We start from the raw sequence: 13,702 nt of genomic DNA on the forward strand, positions 1-13,702 counted from the left end.
ATTGGCTAAAAAGAGTGCAATTCTCATGTTACACGGTTGTAAATCTGTAACACGAGTGTAAATTACGAAATCCGGGTCCTCCAGTTATCAGCACATCGGGAACATTTTTATCCTGTATATATTCCATTATTTCGGTCAGTTGCTGAGAACGACCATGAGAATTGCACTCTATTTTAGCTAATTCCATTTTATAAGCAAAAGGAAATCAGTTAAAATATCTGCACTGCAAAAGAAGACGCCGTGTTGCGTAGAACTCGTTAAGTAGGGCTAGGCATCCAGTGCTTACAAAAGTCCTTCATAGGAGTTGGTGGTGCTGCGACTGGAGAGGCGTCGTTAATGTCTGGTAAGATCGATGCGGGAGCGGCAGTCCCTGCCATAGAAGGCACAGATGTGGCTGGCTGGTCATGGGAGGGGGTCTACGAGACACCTTTCTTTAGCTGTTTCTTGACCAAACAGCGCTAGCTGTTGCGGTTGGCTGCTACGTCTACAATCAGCAAAAGCTATGAAACGGTTGGTTTAGCAGCAACTTCGCCTTCGGTCGCTACTGACCAATCACGACGAGAAAAGCTCTTCTATAGTTGGAAGGATTACGTTTTTGCAAACGTTGGCCGTGTAGCTCTTTTATTTGAACAGACTTAACTGATTAGAGTGTAATGTGAAGTGCTAAGTTTCTACCCCATATGAACCATTCCATCTGTAGGGCTAACGCTCACATGGTTCATATGGGGTAGAAACTTAGCACTTCACATTACCCTCTATTCAGTAAGTCTGTTCAAATATAAGTGCTACACGGCCAACGTTTGCAAAAACGTAATCGTTCTTTGCACTCCGAACTTGTTCATTGCCGTTACTTTAACATCTTCAGTTCCCATGGCCTGCTCACGTCTGACCTTGTAGCTCAGTCGGTAGAGCTGCGGTGATCGAACCCTAGGCTCGTGGGTTGAACTCCCACCCTGGTCAGAGTTTTTCTCTGTCCTTGTGTGGGCCCATTTCCATCAGTAGGGCTAACGCTCACATGGTTAATATGAGGTAGAAACTTAGCACTTCACATTAAACTCTAATCAGTTAAGTCTGTTCTTTTATAGTTGTATTACTGAAGAGCAGAGTCCATTTTTCATCACAACTGCTCCATCACATCCCGGCGAAGACACCCACGCCGAAATTGATGTAACGAGACAGTGTTAGGTCAAAGCTCAGTTGACTATAGAATATTCAAATTTCATTTTTATGCTTCTCTAAGCACATTGAATGCTGCAATCAATCATATCTCAGCAGGCCGTCAGAATTTTGCCTGATCAGCTAAAAAAACAGTGCAATTCTCACTGTTGCAAATTTGTAACACGAGTGCAAATTACAAGTTTACACTTGAACGACTTTTGATCGATAGTCTTGTAAAATTTGACAAACGTAATCTGTTTGAACCAATCAGTTAAAATAAACTCTTTAGAAAATACTCATTGGCACTGAATGAGTGCATGGGTGCCGGGTGATGCAACGTGTTTCGGATGCATTCATCACATCAACTCTTTTAGACAGACCACTCTTTCTTGCATTTCAAAAGTTTGCAACTTTGTAGAGGAAAATATGCACGATGCCCTCTTTTACTGCTTGTAATTTAAAGATGAAAATGTTTGATTACTTGTACAATCGATCCACTTTGTTGGTTTCTGTCAACTCAAAAAACATTTCTGCTACATTAATTCTCTGCACTAGTTCAAACCTAATTCTCTTGTTTACTAAACTGTCTCCTTCAAAGTCGCTGTTTTAGAGGTTGCCGAAAAGTGGAAAATCAGCTGTCATTCGATGTACGACTGTGCAAGGAAGGACAGTGCGTTTATTACCGGGTTGACACCACAAACAACTTCGGTCTTTAAAACATCGATGTGCGAAGAAGTTTGTGACATCATCCCGGTATCAAATTTGTTCCCTTTCATTGCTCGGTCGTGAATAAAACCAACACTAGTCAGTTTCTCATCCTTTTACCACATTTCAAAGTATATAGTTAAGTGAGATTTCCGGAAAAAGGTTACACAAACAACAAAATATGTTTAGGACAAGTGCTGAAGTGGAAAAACTTGTTCTTTAAATTAATAGTTTGCCAACTGTCGCTGCAAACACGATTCGCCGCAGTATCAGTTACGTTTAGCCGTTTCAGTTCAACAACATAGAAATAATCACTTGATTAATGTTATCAAGAACTAGTGGAGGCGATCAGTCATTATGTGAAAACAATATTTGCCAGAGCAAAAGAATAGGGTTAGATACAATTAGCCGTAAGTATAAATGGGTTTTGACCAAGCGTGAGGTCAAGATGGCTGGATATTGGCCAAGTCCTTTTTTTGCGTGTTTATGGACCAAGACGAAGTCGAAGTCCATAAAGACGCTAAAAAAGAACGAGATCAATATCCAGCCATCTTGACCGAACAAGCTTGGTCAACAAAGGATTTATTATATGGGATAAAACACCAAAAAAATGATCTTTGATCTTGCGGGACCAGCCTTGCATAATTATCTTGCTTTTAGTCCACTACTCAACCGGACACTCAGACAAGATAATATATGGGCGCGTTGGCCAGCCAAGCCACCGTGCCATTTATAAGCATTAGAATAGGTCCAAAAATATTCATACATGAACTCTATTGTAAAGAGAAAAGCAATGCACCAGAGCCGGACACGAAAACCCATAAAAACCAGCAGGTGAATATAACCAGGGAACGTGTACCCCCGACCAAGGCAGTGGTGCGACCCTCGGGGTTCTAGGGTATTCCAATTGAAAGACACTACTTACAATGTAAATGAACGCTATTATATACCGCCTAACGAAGGCATTAAACATTCATTCAGCTCGATAGAACAATAAACGAAACAGGACTTAAGCACGTGGCGAAGGCCGTAGAATGCCTCACTCGCTAAACCATCGCAAAATAAAAACCCCGATCACGTGGCACTCCAAGCACCTGCCGCTCTCAACCAGGCCTCTGCTAAGTGTCGGCAAAATATCAATTTATGCTAATCAAGATTATCATAAATTACATTTTCTCTATTATTTTGTTACCCATGGTGCTCTGCGGGCGTGTCTTGGGCGCGCTGATCTCCGCTATTAGGGACCTTAAGATCTACGACATCGACGTCGACGAAAACGTTACCTCATAATTGAACTTTGCTCTAGTAAAAGTCTTTCGCGATTATTCCATCTCGTTCACGTTGTACAATGTGGGAGAAGTATTTTAAAAATAAATTGGTACGGGCGGTTTCAGACTGAAAATAGAGAATGAAAGATTCTCTGTTGCATGCTCACGTTGTCGCCAAAACCTAAGATTTGGTGATTTCACGTCGTCGTCATGCAGAGAACCGCAAAAATATGAGGTAAAATCCGTGCCGCACGTGCAGCACGATTATTTATGCTCTTTTAACCAATGATATCATTGTTTTTGTGAAGTTTTCGTTGACGTCCTCGTCGTAGATCTTACGCTCCCTAATAACCGGCGAAAAATTTATGAAGTTTTCAGACCGGACTGAAGAAGGGCTTGTTAGTTTCAGCCGTTAGATGTCCGCCGTTGGACGTAGGCCTTCCCCATTGTCCTCCACCGGTCTACGTTTTGCGCAACACGGTGCCAGTGTTTTGCAAAACTATCCAAGTCGTCCCTCTATCTCATTCTTGGTCTTACTCGGTTCCTTGTCACGGTCCCCGGGGCGTCCAGAACGTAATGCGGGTTGTCGAACGGTTGTCTGTTCTTCTAGCTACATGTCCAGCCCAATTCTACTTGAGTTTACTTATCGTTTCCATGATATCTCGTACTTTGGTTTTTTTCTCGGATCCATTGAGCTGTTTTACGGTCTCGCCACCTGATGTTTATCATGATTCTTTCATGGGCTCTCTGCATAGTTCTGAGTTTCAAGGTTTGGTGTTTCGTAAGATTCCAGGTTTCTGATCGATAGGTAACTGTTGGTAAAATGCACTGGTCATAAACCTGACGTTCAACGATGAAGAAGGGCACGAAAAACTAAAAGTGCGAGCTGTGTTCTCATATTTTTACTATTAGACTGATTACAAAGTCTCTGAATTACAAAACCATTGATAATAACTTTTATCTTTCAATAGGTGGTGCACTTCATAGAAGACTCTTCCAAATTCCAACACCGCTTCTTGAAAAAGCCTTCGTAGTTTTTCCCGTCTTTAACACTTTCAACATTAGAAAGCTTCCGCAAGGACGACGGCTACGAAAACGTTGTCTAAAAACATTATTTTCGAATTCCTTTGTAGTAATAATTTTGCAATCATTTCTCCATGCCAAGTTGTTTGGGATGGAAAGTGTGCATAATCATTCCAGGATTAAAACTGGACTGAACGGTGTGGGTGCTTGGAGAGCAAATTGAAAATTTATCATCAGCTTCTCGCGTCCTCCACATAACCTCAAATTTGGTGCTTTCACGTCGTTAGGGAACTTAAGCAACGACAACGGCGACGGCAACGAGAACGTCACAAATGTGCATATTTAGTGGGCAAAAACAATAGCTTTCCACGCCCTGCACGTGCGTTTTTCACTTTTGTCCATTTCTTTGCCGTCGTCAGCAAAACAACAACGTGAAATAGTCAAATTTTAGGTTTTAAGGAGAACGTCAGAACTTGACGCTAAAGTTTCATTTTCTCCCCTAAATTAAGCGCCGTTCCGACCAATGTCATTTTTGAGGAACTACCACACCCTTGTCATATAAGAAGGGTTGACATGTTTACAAAGTGATTACAATGACGCGAATTAATATTTTGAGATGACGTTCTCGGTGCCGTCGCCATCGCGTTGCTTAAGTTCCCTGTTGTCAGGACGGGAACAGCGAAGAAATGTACAAAAATGCAAAACGCACGTGCAGGGCGTGCAGAGCCTTTGTTTTTGTTAATTGGACCCATTTTTTTTTTTACGCTCTCGTAGCCGTTGTCCTCCTATCTTAGACTCCCCAATACTTCCTGGCTCTGACTGACTTGTGGACTAAACTAGTCACGAGCACACTATGCAGAGTAGGGACTCGACGAAGAGCTCGACCAAAACATCTCATAATATACCTTTGCTTTTTCGTCTTTCAAAATTTGGTGATTTCAGGTCGTTGTCATACAGAGTACTACGGGTGCGTGGGCACGTGCAGCACGATTAATTTTCCTCTTTTAACCCGGCCAATAATCTTGCTTTGAGGCGTTGTTGTTGCTGTAGCTGTCCAACCTCGTTCCCAGGGTCTACTCCGCCATCTTGAAAGCGGAGTAGACCCTGGGAACGAGGTTGGTAGCCGTCGTCGTTTCTTGAACTTCCTATAGATTGTTTTCACTCTCGTGATCACAAACCTTGTTTTTCCATTGAAACAAAAGAAAATGTTTTCGTGATGTTAGAGCTCAATTCCCGGAGGATTAGTTGGGTACACCAACATGGCCGCCTTTCATTATTAAGGTACACTAACAATGGCCGCCGTGACGTCACGTAAACGTTACGTCATCGCCGCCGTGTTGGTGGACGAAAATGAAAGATCCCTCATTAGCTCCTTTTGTTTCTCCACCAGCATTTGTACATTGCAGCATTGTTATCTGTTGGTTGCAAACCACCAAAAAGCAGACTTGAGGTCGTGGTTTATCTATCAGTATTGTGCCACAATACTGATCACTCGATCTCATCACTCGGATAAAACCCTTATATCACTATTGATGATATTAAGGAAAAAAAAACTATATCAAATATTTCACCTGGGGTCCACTGGTACAACATATAAACAACAAATAGCAACAATTTTGGAATTCTCGCAAAATTGCTTTATTATCTAAATTTTCATGTGTTGAAACAAATTTATTATCCTCTAGTATATCCCTATTTAACTTATGGCATTATGGTCTCGAGATGACCTGCGGCTTTCTGATACAACTGATATTCTGCAAAAACCAGTCAGCTACGCCATTCCTTGGTGATGCATTCCCTCCTAAAAAAACTCTGGATCCGCCCCTGAAATGTATTCAAAGTTTGGTTTTTGGACGTGCAAGGGAGAGCACTGGACCTTGTTATAAACTTCTTGAAATCCCTAAACTAGAAAATATATAGAGGATAATACATGGCCGCTTGGAGAAATCTCTCTTCTCTTGTTGACAAATTTCGTATCTCCAAGCGGCCATGTAATATTCTAGTTATTATATAAACACCAATGAAATACACTGTACCAAACCATTTTACGAATGGCATCGAAAGGTGCGATTTTCATATGTAACCATAGCAACAGTGATCTTTTTTGAAGATATCATGTTTTCGCGGGAAAGCATACTTGGTATTTCATTGGTGTTTATGTAATAAATGTAAATCTTAATCATAAGATAAGGAATAATGATAACAGCATTCCAGGTGTCTTCTCAGATGTCCTCACTCCCGAATCCAACATACATGATTATAATGATGAAATGGTATATGAAATGAAACATATGAACTGCGGATATGAAATCAAGTGAAGCTATGATCTTCGCAGTTATGAACGCAATTTTTACAATTGCGTAGAGAAGCCTGAAAAATTCAGGACTTCAAGGGTTTTCAGGCTTCTCTACGCAATTGTAAAAATTGCGTTCATAACTGCGAAGATCATAGCTTCACTTTGTCATATATTTGGTTTGTGTAGATTGTTTATAATGAAAATCAATAAAAAAATGGAGATAGAAAAGTTTTTAATGACGTCAGCTATGCGTCTGTACTCTAACATACCATTGGTGAGAACCAATCAAAATGCATGCATCATTGAGCTTATTATATAACACGAAATACTGATTTGAACGAGATGTCTATTGGACACGAGGCATTTGCTACGAAGCTATTTCAGACCAAAAGCTGCAATTTTTCCCACCTTTTTTCAGACCTGACCGAAAATTTGTTACCCTATTTGAGTTGTTACACGGTTGTTGATGGTCTTACCGCTTAATGATAAAGAAGAAGCTTCTGCTAAAAACATATCCAATTCAAGACTTGAGTCAGACCAAAATGGTCAAAATCGATACCCTATTTCAGACCAAAACGATTAAAAAGCCATACCCTTTGGGGTCGCACATACTTATGTAGCCCATACAAGGGAGTACCCCCCGGGGGAGGGGGCCTCCTCCCCCTTTTTTTCTGAGGGGAGGGGGCGGCTGTACACAGGCTAATATTGCCATCGATTATCACCTCCTACTATGATTACTGCGTTTATTCAACGATAGTCCATGATGGCCGATATTAAGTTCTGAACATTTAACGACTGCCGATGATGGTCGATATTTTCATTTCTCAGGGCAGCGTAGGGCCTGGACCAAGAAGCTTATTTCAATCGCCTTAAGTGTTGTCGACCATCATTAAACGGCTCGGTTTGCGAACGACAGCTGATGATAGTCAGGGGCGAAGACTTTCTCAAACTCTCATGGACTATATTACCTCGTTTGACATAGGCATTAGCCTGTAAATCAAAATCTTCTACAAAGAAAATATTTTCAGCATTTGGGTCCGCACGAAAGTTGCTCCCTTTATCCTCTTGCTACGTTGGCTACTACAGACTTAACCACACCAGACTCCTTATATCCCCCTCTCCAACTGAGACAAAAAATTTCGGTTTTGTTTGTCACGTGGCTGGCTATTTCTTTGAGCATCGATGTATCGTTTTAGACATCGTCACAAACTTCTTGACGAGGGAATTCGGACTCTGGAAAATCATCTTCATAGCGATGTAAAAAATCCAATACCTCACAGCTGTTGAAGGGCAGTTCTTTGATCTGATTTCCCATGCCGTAAAACATTTTCAGTGCCTCTTTCATCAAACGTTTGGCATTTTCCTTTTCATCCACTTTCTCGTATAGAAGAGCTAGGTTAGTCTTTATCAACACTTTCGATATGTGTTCTCCTCTTCGTTCTCTCTCGGCAACAAGCATCGATTTTTCTAGGTATTTTCTTGCCTCTGCGTAGTTTTCTCTTTTCATTTCACAAATTCCATTGTTCTTCAACAAATTGATAGCTTGCTTGCTGTCCATCATTCCAAGGGCATTACCAATTTCTTCTGCTTCTTTGTAATACATGATGGCTTTTTCTAGGTTCTCGGCAGTCTCGTGAAAAAAAAGGAAGTCTCCTATTTCTTTCAAGGCAAGAACAGTCAATAAATGTTTTCCAAGATGCGTGCGAAAAAGGTGCAGTGCCTCAGATAACTTCTCTTTGGCTTGTTCCCGCTCTCCAAGCAGCTTGGCAAATCTACCAGCAAATTTAAGGGTCATCACCTTTTCTGGATGATCGTCTCTTAACTTTTCATTGCAGATTTGCACAGCTCTTTCATTGAGCTTCCTGGCCTGATTAGCATCACCTTTCGTTGAAAGGAAATTTGAGAATCTGTTAATGTAGAAGACTTCTGACAATGGGTTTTTGTGGAATTCCGAAATATTATTGGAATAAAGCTTTTCGGCCATCTTCATATACTCTTCGTACTCTGCTTTTTTGCCAACTATCGTCATTTCAAGCCCGAGAAGGCACAGGAGTTCCAAAACGCGCACCGTGTGTGATTCTGGTATTGTAAATAATTGTAAAAGAGTTTCAAGAAATTGAACATAAAACTTGGGCGAAAGGCACGTTTCCAAGTACAAGCACTTTTGGAGGAAATCATCAAGAAAGCTCTGGCAATATTCATTAATCATCTGATCGTGATTTTTCATTCCTTTGGCATAGATTAAAAGAAAATGCTCAAAGTTTTCCCTTTCTTTGTGGAAAGACTCGATGGATTCTTGACAGGCGTCGTAACTCCAAAACATGTTTGAATAATCACAGAGACGAGACATATAGTGAGCGCAAGCTAGTTTTTCTCCATGTAGTAAAAGATCAGGCTTGCTTTTGCCAATCTCCTTCGCGAAGCAGCAGATCAGTGGATGCAACTGATATCTGTGGGAACGTGGCTGTTCAATAAGGGATTTCCTCTTCAAAGAAAGCAGGATGGAAAGAGGCGAAGTCTCATGATCAGAATCGGAGCAAGCTGCAATGACGACTTCAGCAGCTTCAACATCAAACGTTCTGGGAAATAAAGACAGAACGACCAATCCATTTTTCTCGAGATCTGGCAAATAGTCAAAGGAAGCTTTGATTGCTGAGTGAAACGATTCAGTATCGTCCTTCAGAAGGGTCAATGGGTTTTCCTGAAGGTCTTTAAGGAGTTTCTTTTCGGTGAGATCCGACAGCAGTGAGCCGACAATACAGAGCGCCAAAGGGGCAAAACCACATAGTTCTACTATCTTTTCAGTCTCGCACAGCTTGTCTCGGACTTCTCCTTCTTTGATACGCGAAAAAAGAACATCCTTTGCTTCTTTGGGTGATAATGGCCCCAGCCGCACAACTGTTGGCATCAAATCTGGGCACGAAATTTCCTTTCTAGAAGTGATCACAAAAGTCCCTTTCGTCTTCGAATACTTTCGCATGGCTTTTAGTGTCCTTAGGAACTTGTGTCTTTCATCATCAGACATGAGGACATCGTCTGCATTATCGAGGACAAACGTAAACTGTGTTTGACAGTGTTTGCTCCACTGCTCGAGCCACTGATCGGGATTCTCAGGCAGCAAAATGCCCGACTCGGAGGTACATGATATCATATCAATAGCTACGTCGCTGAACGTTTTCTTTGACAGAAGATTACAAAACAGCACAGTGCTTTTGTTTTCTGCCTTGTCTAATTCGTTTGCCACAGCCTTCGCCACAGTCGTTTTTCCAAATCCGGGTCCTCCAGTTATCAGCACAACGGGAACATCTTTATCCTCTACAAATTTCATTATTTCGGTCAGTTGCTGAGAACGGCCAAACATGCGACCCTCTGGTAGCTTGTCCGGGATATGGCTGTAAGGGTCACTTGTGATTTCGTCTTCCTGTTGTTTCCAGTTTTTCCACTGTTTGGCTTGGTACTGGTAAACCTTGTGGTCGATGGGATCGTTTCTGAGGCCATCAATTTTGTCTCGAAAGAACCTTCGACTGGCTTCAACATCAATTGCTTCTAAAGAGGAAGATAATTTGGTCCATTTGTCTTCGAATTCACTTTTGGGGATGCTGAGGGAAGATCTATGACAAAGCTCATTTCTGAAGCATTTGATCCTAGTAATATTTGCTTGTATGGTTTCGTCTTCATCGTCGGGCATCTCGTTCCATCCTGTTGCAGGTGGCGGAAGATGGGAAAAGTTTCGTATCAACAAATACAACAGAGTAATGTCAAACTCGCCAATGTTTGGTGGGTCACCAGTCGTCGGAAACAATTTCTTCCATTGATCATCGATAATCACGTGTTTCTTCTTAAGATTCTGAAGAAATGCGGGGTGCTTCTTCAGAACGTTTTCTAATGCGCTAGAAGAATACATGGAGGACAGAAAGCGTCTCAAAACGTGTGTACCTTCGTCAAAGATTAATCGAACCAACCTGATACCATTCGTTTCATCCTCCGATACACCTGAGAAAGAAGATGCGGTGCCACTGCTAAACAACGATGAAGAACACAGTGATGATTCCATGTTATAAGCAAAACCAAATCAATTAAAATATCGTAGTCTTAACTCATTGCATAACGAGCCGCGACTGAACGGAAGTTCAAGTATTCGAAAAGCTTGGTTGCTAGGGCATGACGTCATTATCCGGCTTAGTTAAACGTTACCTTCAAGCGTAATGAACTCAACTAGGACAGTAGCGAACTGAAAGTTTGAAAAAATTCCATTACATTTAAGCTTGAAAATTTTCAGGCTGCTTTTGGCGATGATCTTCTCTAAAAATTTTTGTGTTTCGAACCGATCGTTCGAACTCAGTGTTTCTTCGATTTGAAAAATAAAGCAAACCTTAAATCTGTTCAACCGAAGGACCACAAGAAATGGTTTATTCAAACGAAACGACTCCACTGAAGCGGTAAGAAATGTAAATATGATATCAATCCCAAGCGAACGCCACAAAAAGATTTGAATCACACGGGAGCAAAATGTTTCAACCATACGAATTCTACCGTACTCATTCTGTGAGGAGCCGCAAACATCTAAGCGAAAGGATGAAATTTATAGGCTCCACTTTTTCTTTGATAAGATTTTAAATGCCCAACACACGAAGCGGATGTTCTTGCAGTGAGCGCACACAAAATTTCTCAGGGTCTAAAGTGCACTTCCAGAATCTGAAGTCCGTTGTGATTGGTCTACGTAAATTGCGGCACGTTTTAGCAGATGCTTGTTATGCTTGTGGGGAAGGAACGCGTGACGAAGCCCTAAGAAGCTAAAAGATTTGCGGTGCCCTTAGCGTTGGACAAAAGTATTGCAAGCAGCACTTTGGTAGCAAATGGCGGGAGTTTCGACCGACCATCGATTGCATTTTCGTTTCCAGGAGTGATGTCTGCCTTCCTCCAGCAGAAATCTAAGGAGCGCGAAAAATTGGAAAGTATGCTGAGATTGTCAATTCAAATCGGTGCGGAGCCCGATGAAATTGAAGTAACACCAACCAAGCAAGCTACGACCTACTACTTAAATTAAAGATAATCTTGATCGTGGGCAAGAGCGGTTGAAGAAATTCATCATGTGAATTTTTTAAAGCCCGAGGCAAAGGTAAAGCCAAAAATGGTGGAGAGAGGAGGACGAGCTCGCCGGATCTGATTTAACCTGGATTAAACACACACGGTTACATTTTGTGAGGAAACAGTTCAGGTATCAAGGTTCAAGTTGTAATAACATGTTTAATTTTTTTCTTTCATATTCATTGTCATTCTAAGCCATTTTGTCTATCCTTTCTGATTCGCCCAAGCTAATTATGCTGGCATTCAGCTCTAGTAATTTCGTGAGCATATGTGGGATGTGTAACATGTTTAGTTATTTCTCTTTGACATTCACTATTAATCGGCCAATGCTGTATATCCTTTCTGGTTTATCCAGACTGAAGTGGTATTCATATGGTAACATGTTTAGTAATTTTTTGTTGACCTTTGCTGTTCATCGAGTTCAATAATGGATATCTTGTCTGGTTCACCCAGGCTGAAGACCTGGCATTCTGTGTGATCCCTAAGTGTTTGTGGAACATATAACATGTTTTGTTTCTTTTCTTTGAAAAATTCACTTTTAACTAGGCTGTAATGTTATCTATCCTTTATGGTTAAATTAGACTGAAATTCTGGCATTCTGTGTGATGTCTGAGTGATTCTGGGATATATAACGTGTTTTGTTTCTTTTCTTTGAAAAATTCCCTTTTAAATAAGCTATGATTTTATTCATCGTTTCTGGTTCACCCAGGCTGAAGTCCTGGCATTCTGTGTGATGCCTGAGTGCCTCTGGGATATATAACATATTTTGGTTCTTCTCTTTGAAAAATTTACTTTAAACTAAGCTATAATGTTATCTATCCTTTCTGATTCACCCAACCTGAAGTGCTGGCATTCAACTCTAGTAATTTCGTGAGCTTATGTGGGATATTTAACAATTATTGGATGAGGTTGAGCATGTTAGCGATAATTATCAAGGCCAAAGTTTGTGTTATCTGCCGAAGCCAAAGGCTGAGGCGGATAACACAAACTGAGGCCTTGATAATTATCGCTAACATGCGAAAACCGAATTCAATAATTGGTTTATTATGCATATTCCTGAGCTGAGCTCCGCCATGACAAAACTGATCAAACTGCTGGTTAGAGTGTTAGGTGACGTCACTTCTGCATGCATAAAACTATTGTCTGTAGGTATGACGTCAGTTCTACATATATAAAATCTATTGTTTGTAGGTATGACGTAAGAGAAACAGAGCAAGCAAGAATTAGCTGCGTGCTTATAGCCAATCAAAATCGAGCTGGTGACACCAATGTATAATAAATAACACGTTTGGTTATTTTTCTTTGACGTTCACTATTAATTGGGACAATGTTGTATATCCTTTCTGGTTCATCCAGACTGAAGTGTTATTCAGAGTATTGCCTGGGTGCTTCTGGGATGTATAATATGTTTAGTAATTTTTTGTTGACCTTCGCTGTTCATCGAGACCAATGTTGTATGTCTTTCTTGGTTCACCCAGGGTGAAGTCGTGGCATTCTGTGTGATGCCTGAGTGCTTCTGGGATATATATAATATGTGCTGTTTTTTTTCTTTGAAAAATTCTCTTCTAACTAGGCTATAATGTTATCTATCCTATCTGTTTCACTCAGGGTGAAGTCCTGGCATTGTATGGTGCCTGAGCTCTTCTGGGATATAGACTGTGATCCACAATGTTAACATACTTAGCCTTTATAAACATTATTTTAATCCATTTAATTTTATATAATTGTACAAATTTGAGGAAATTTGTTAATTTATTGTAATATGTTTTAAAGGCGACAGTGTCCTCAATTAACTCAGTTTTGTATAGTTAATCCATGGACTTTTCTTTGAAGTACATTTCTTTGTCAGAGACGTTCATTCTGGCCCGATAGTTTAGCACTTTGTTTTTGGCTACGATTATTCTCAATTTCAGCTCCATTTATTTCCTTTATTACGTACAGTCCAGATCTCTTATATCGCACAGCTTTACTTACGGGCGCCCAACAAAAAATAAAAAACAGTTTAAGTCAACTACCGTACAAGCTCTGTATTCTCATTTTCCCGTAAGCGACCAGCTCAGTTGCTTACAGTAGATCTCCTTCGTGAGGGTTTCGGATCTCTTTGAACACTGAATTTGGAACATTGTTCGCAAAGGTGTATGTCAACTTACCAGAACAATAACTT

At 40.8% G+C, this 13,702-nt stretch overlaps 1 protein-coding gene across 1 annotated transcript; it reads right to left on the reverse strand.

Moving 5' to 3' along the window:
• Positions 1-5,778: 5,778 nt before the first annotated feature.
• LOC138044440 (nephrocystin-3-like) lies at positions 5,779-10,770 on the reverse strand. Its single transcript, XM_068890952.1, has one exon. It carries the CDS (start codon positions 10,502-10,504, stop codon positions 7,643-7,645), a length of 2,862 nt encoding a protein of 953 aa, XP_068747053.1. The 5' UTR covers positions 10,505-10,770; the 3' UTR covers positions 5,779-7,642.
• Between the last annotated feature and the right edge of the window lie 2,932 nt (positions 10,771-13,702).

The sequence above is a fragment of the Montipora capricornis genome, chromosome 4, assembly GCF_036669925.1.
Source record: "Montipora capricornis isolate CH-2021 chromosome 4, ASM3666992v2, whole genome shotgun sequence".
Taxonomy (NCBI): Eukaryota; Metazoa; Cnidaria; class Anthozoa; order Scleractinia; family Acroporidae; genus Montipora; species Montipora capricornis.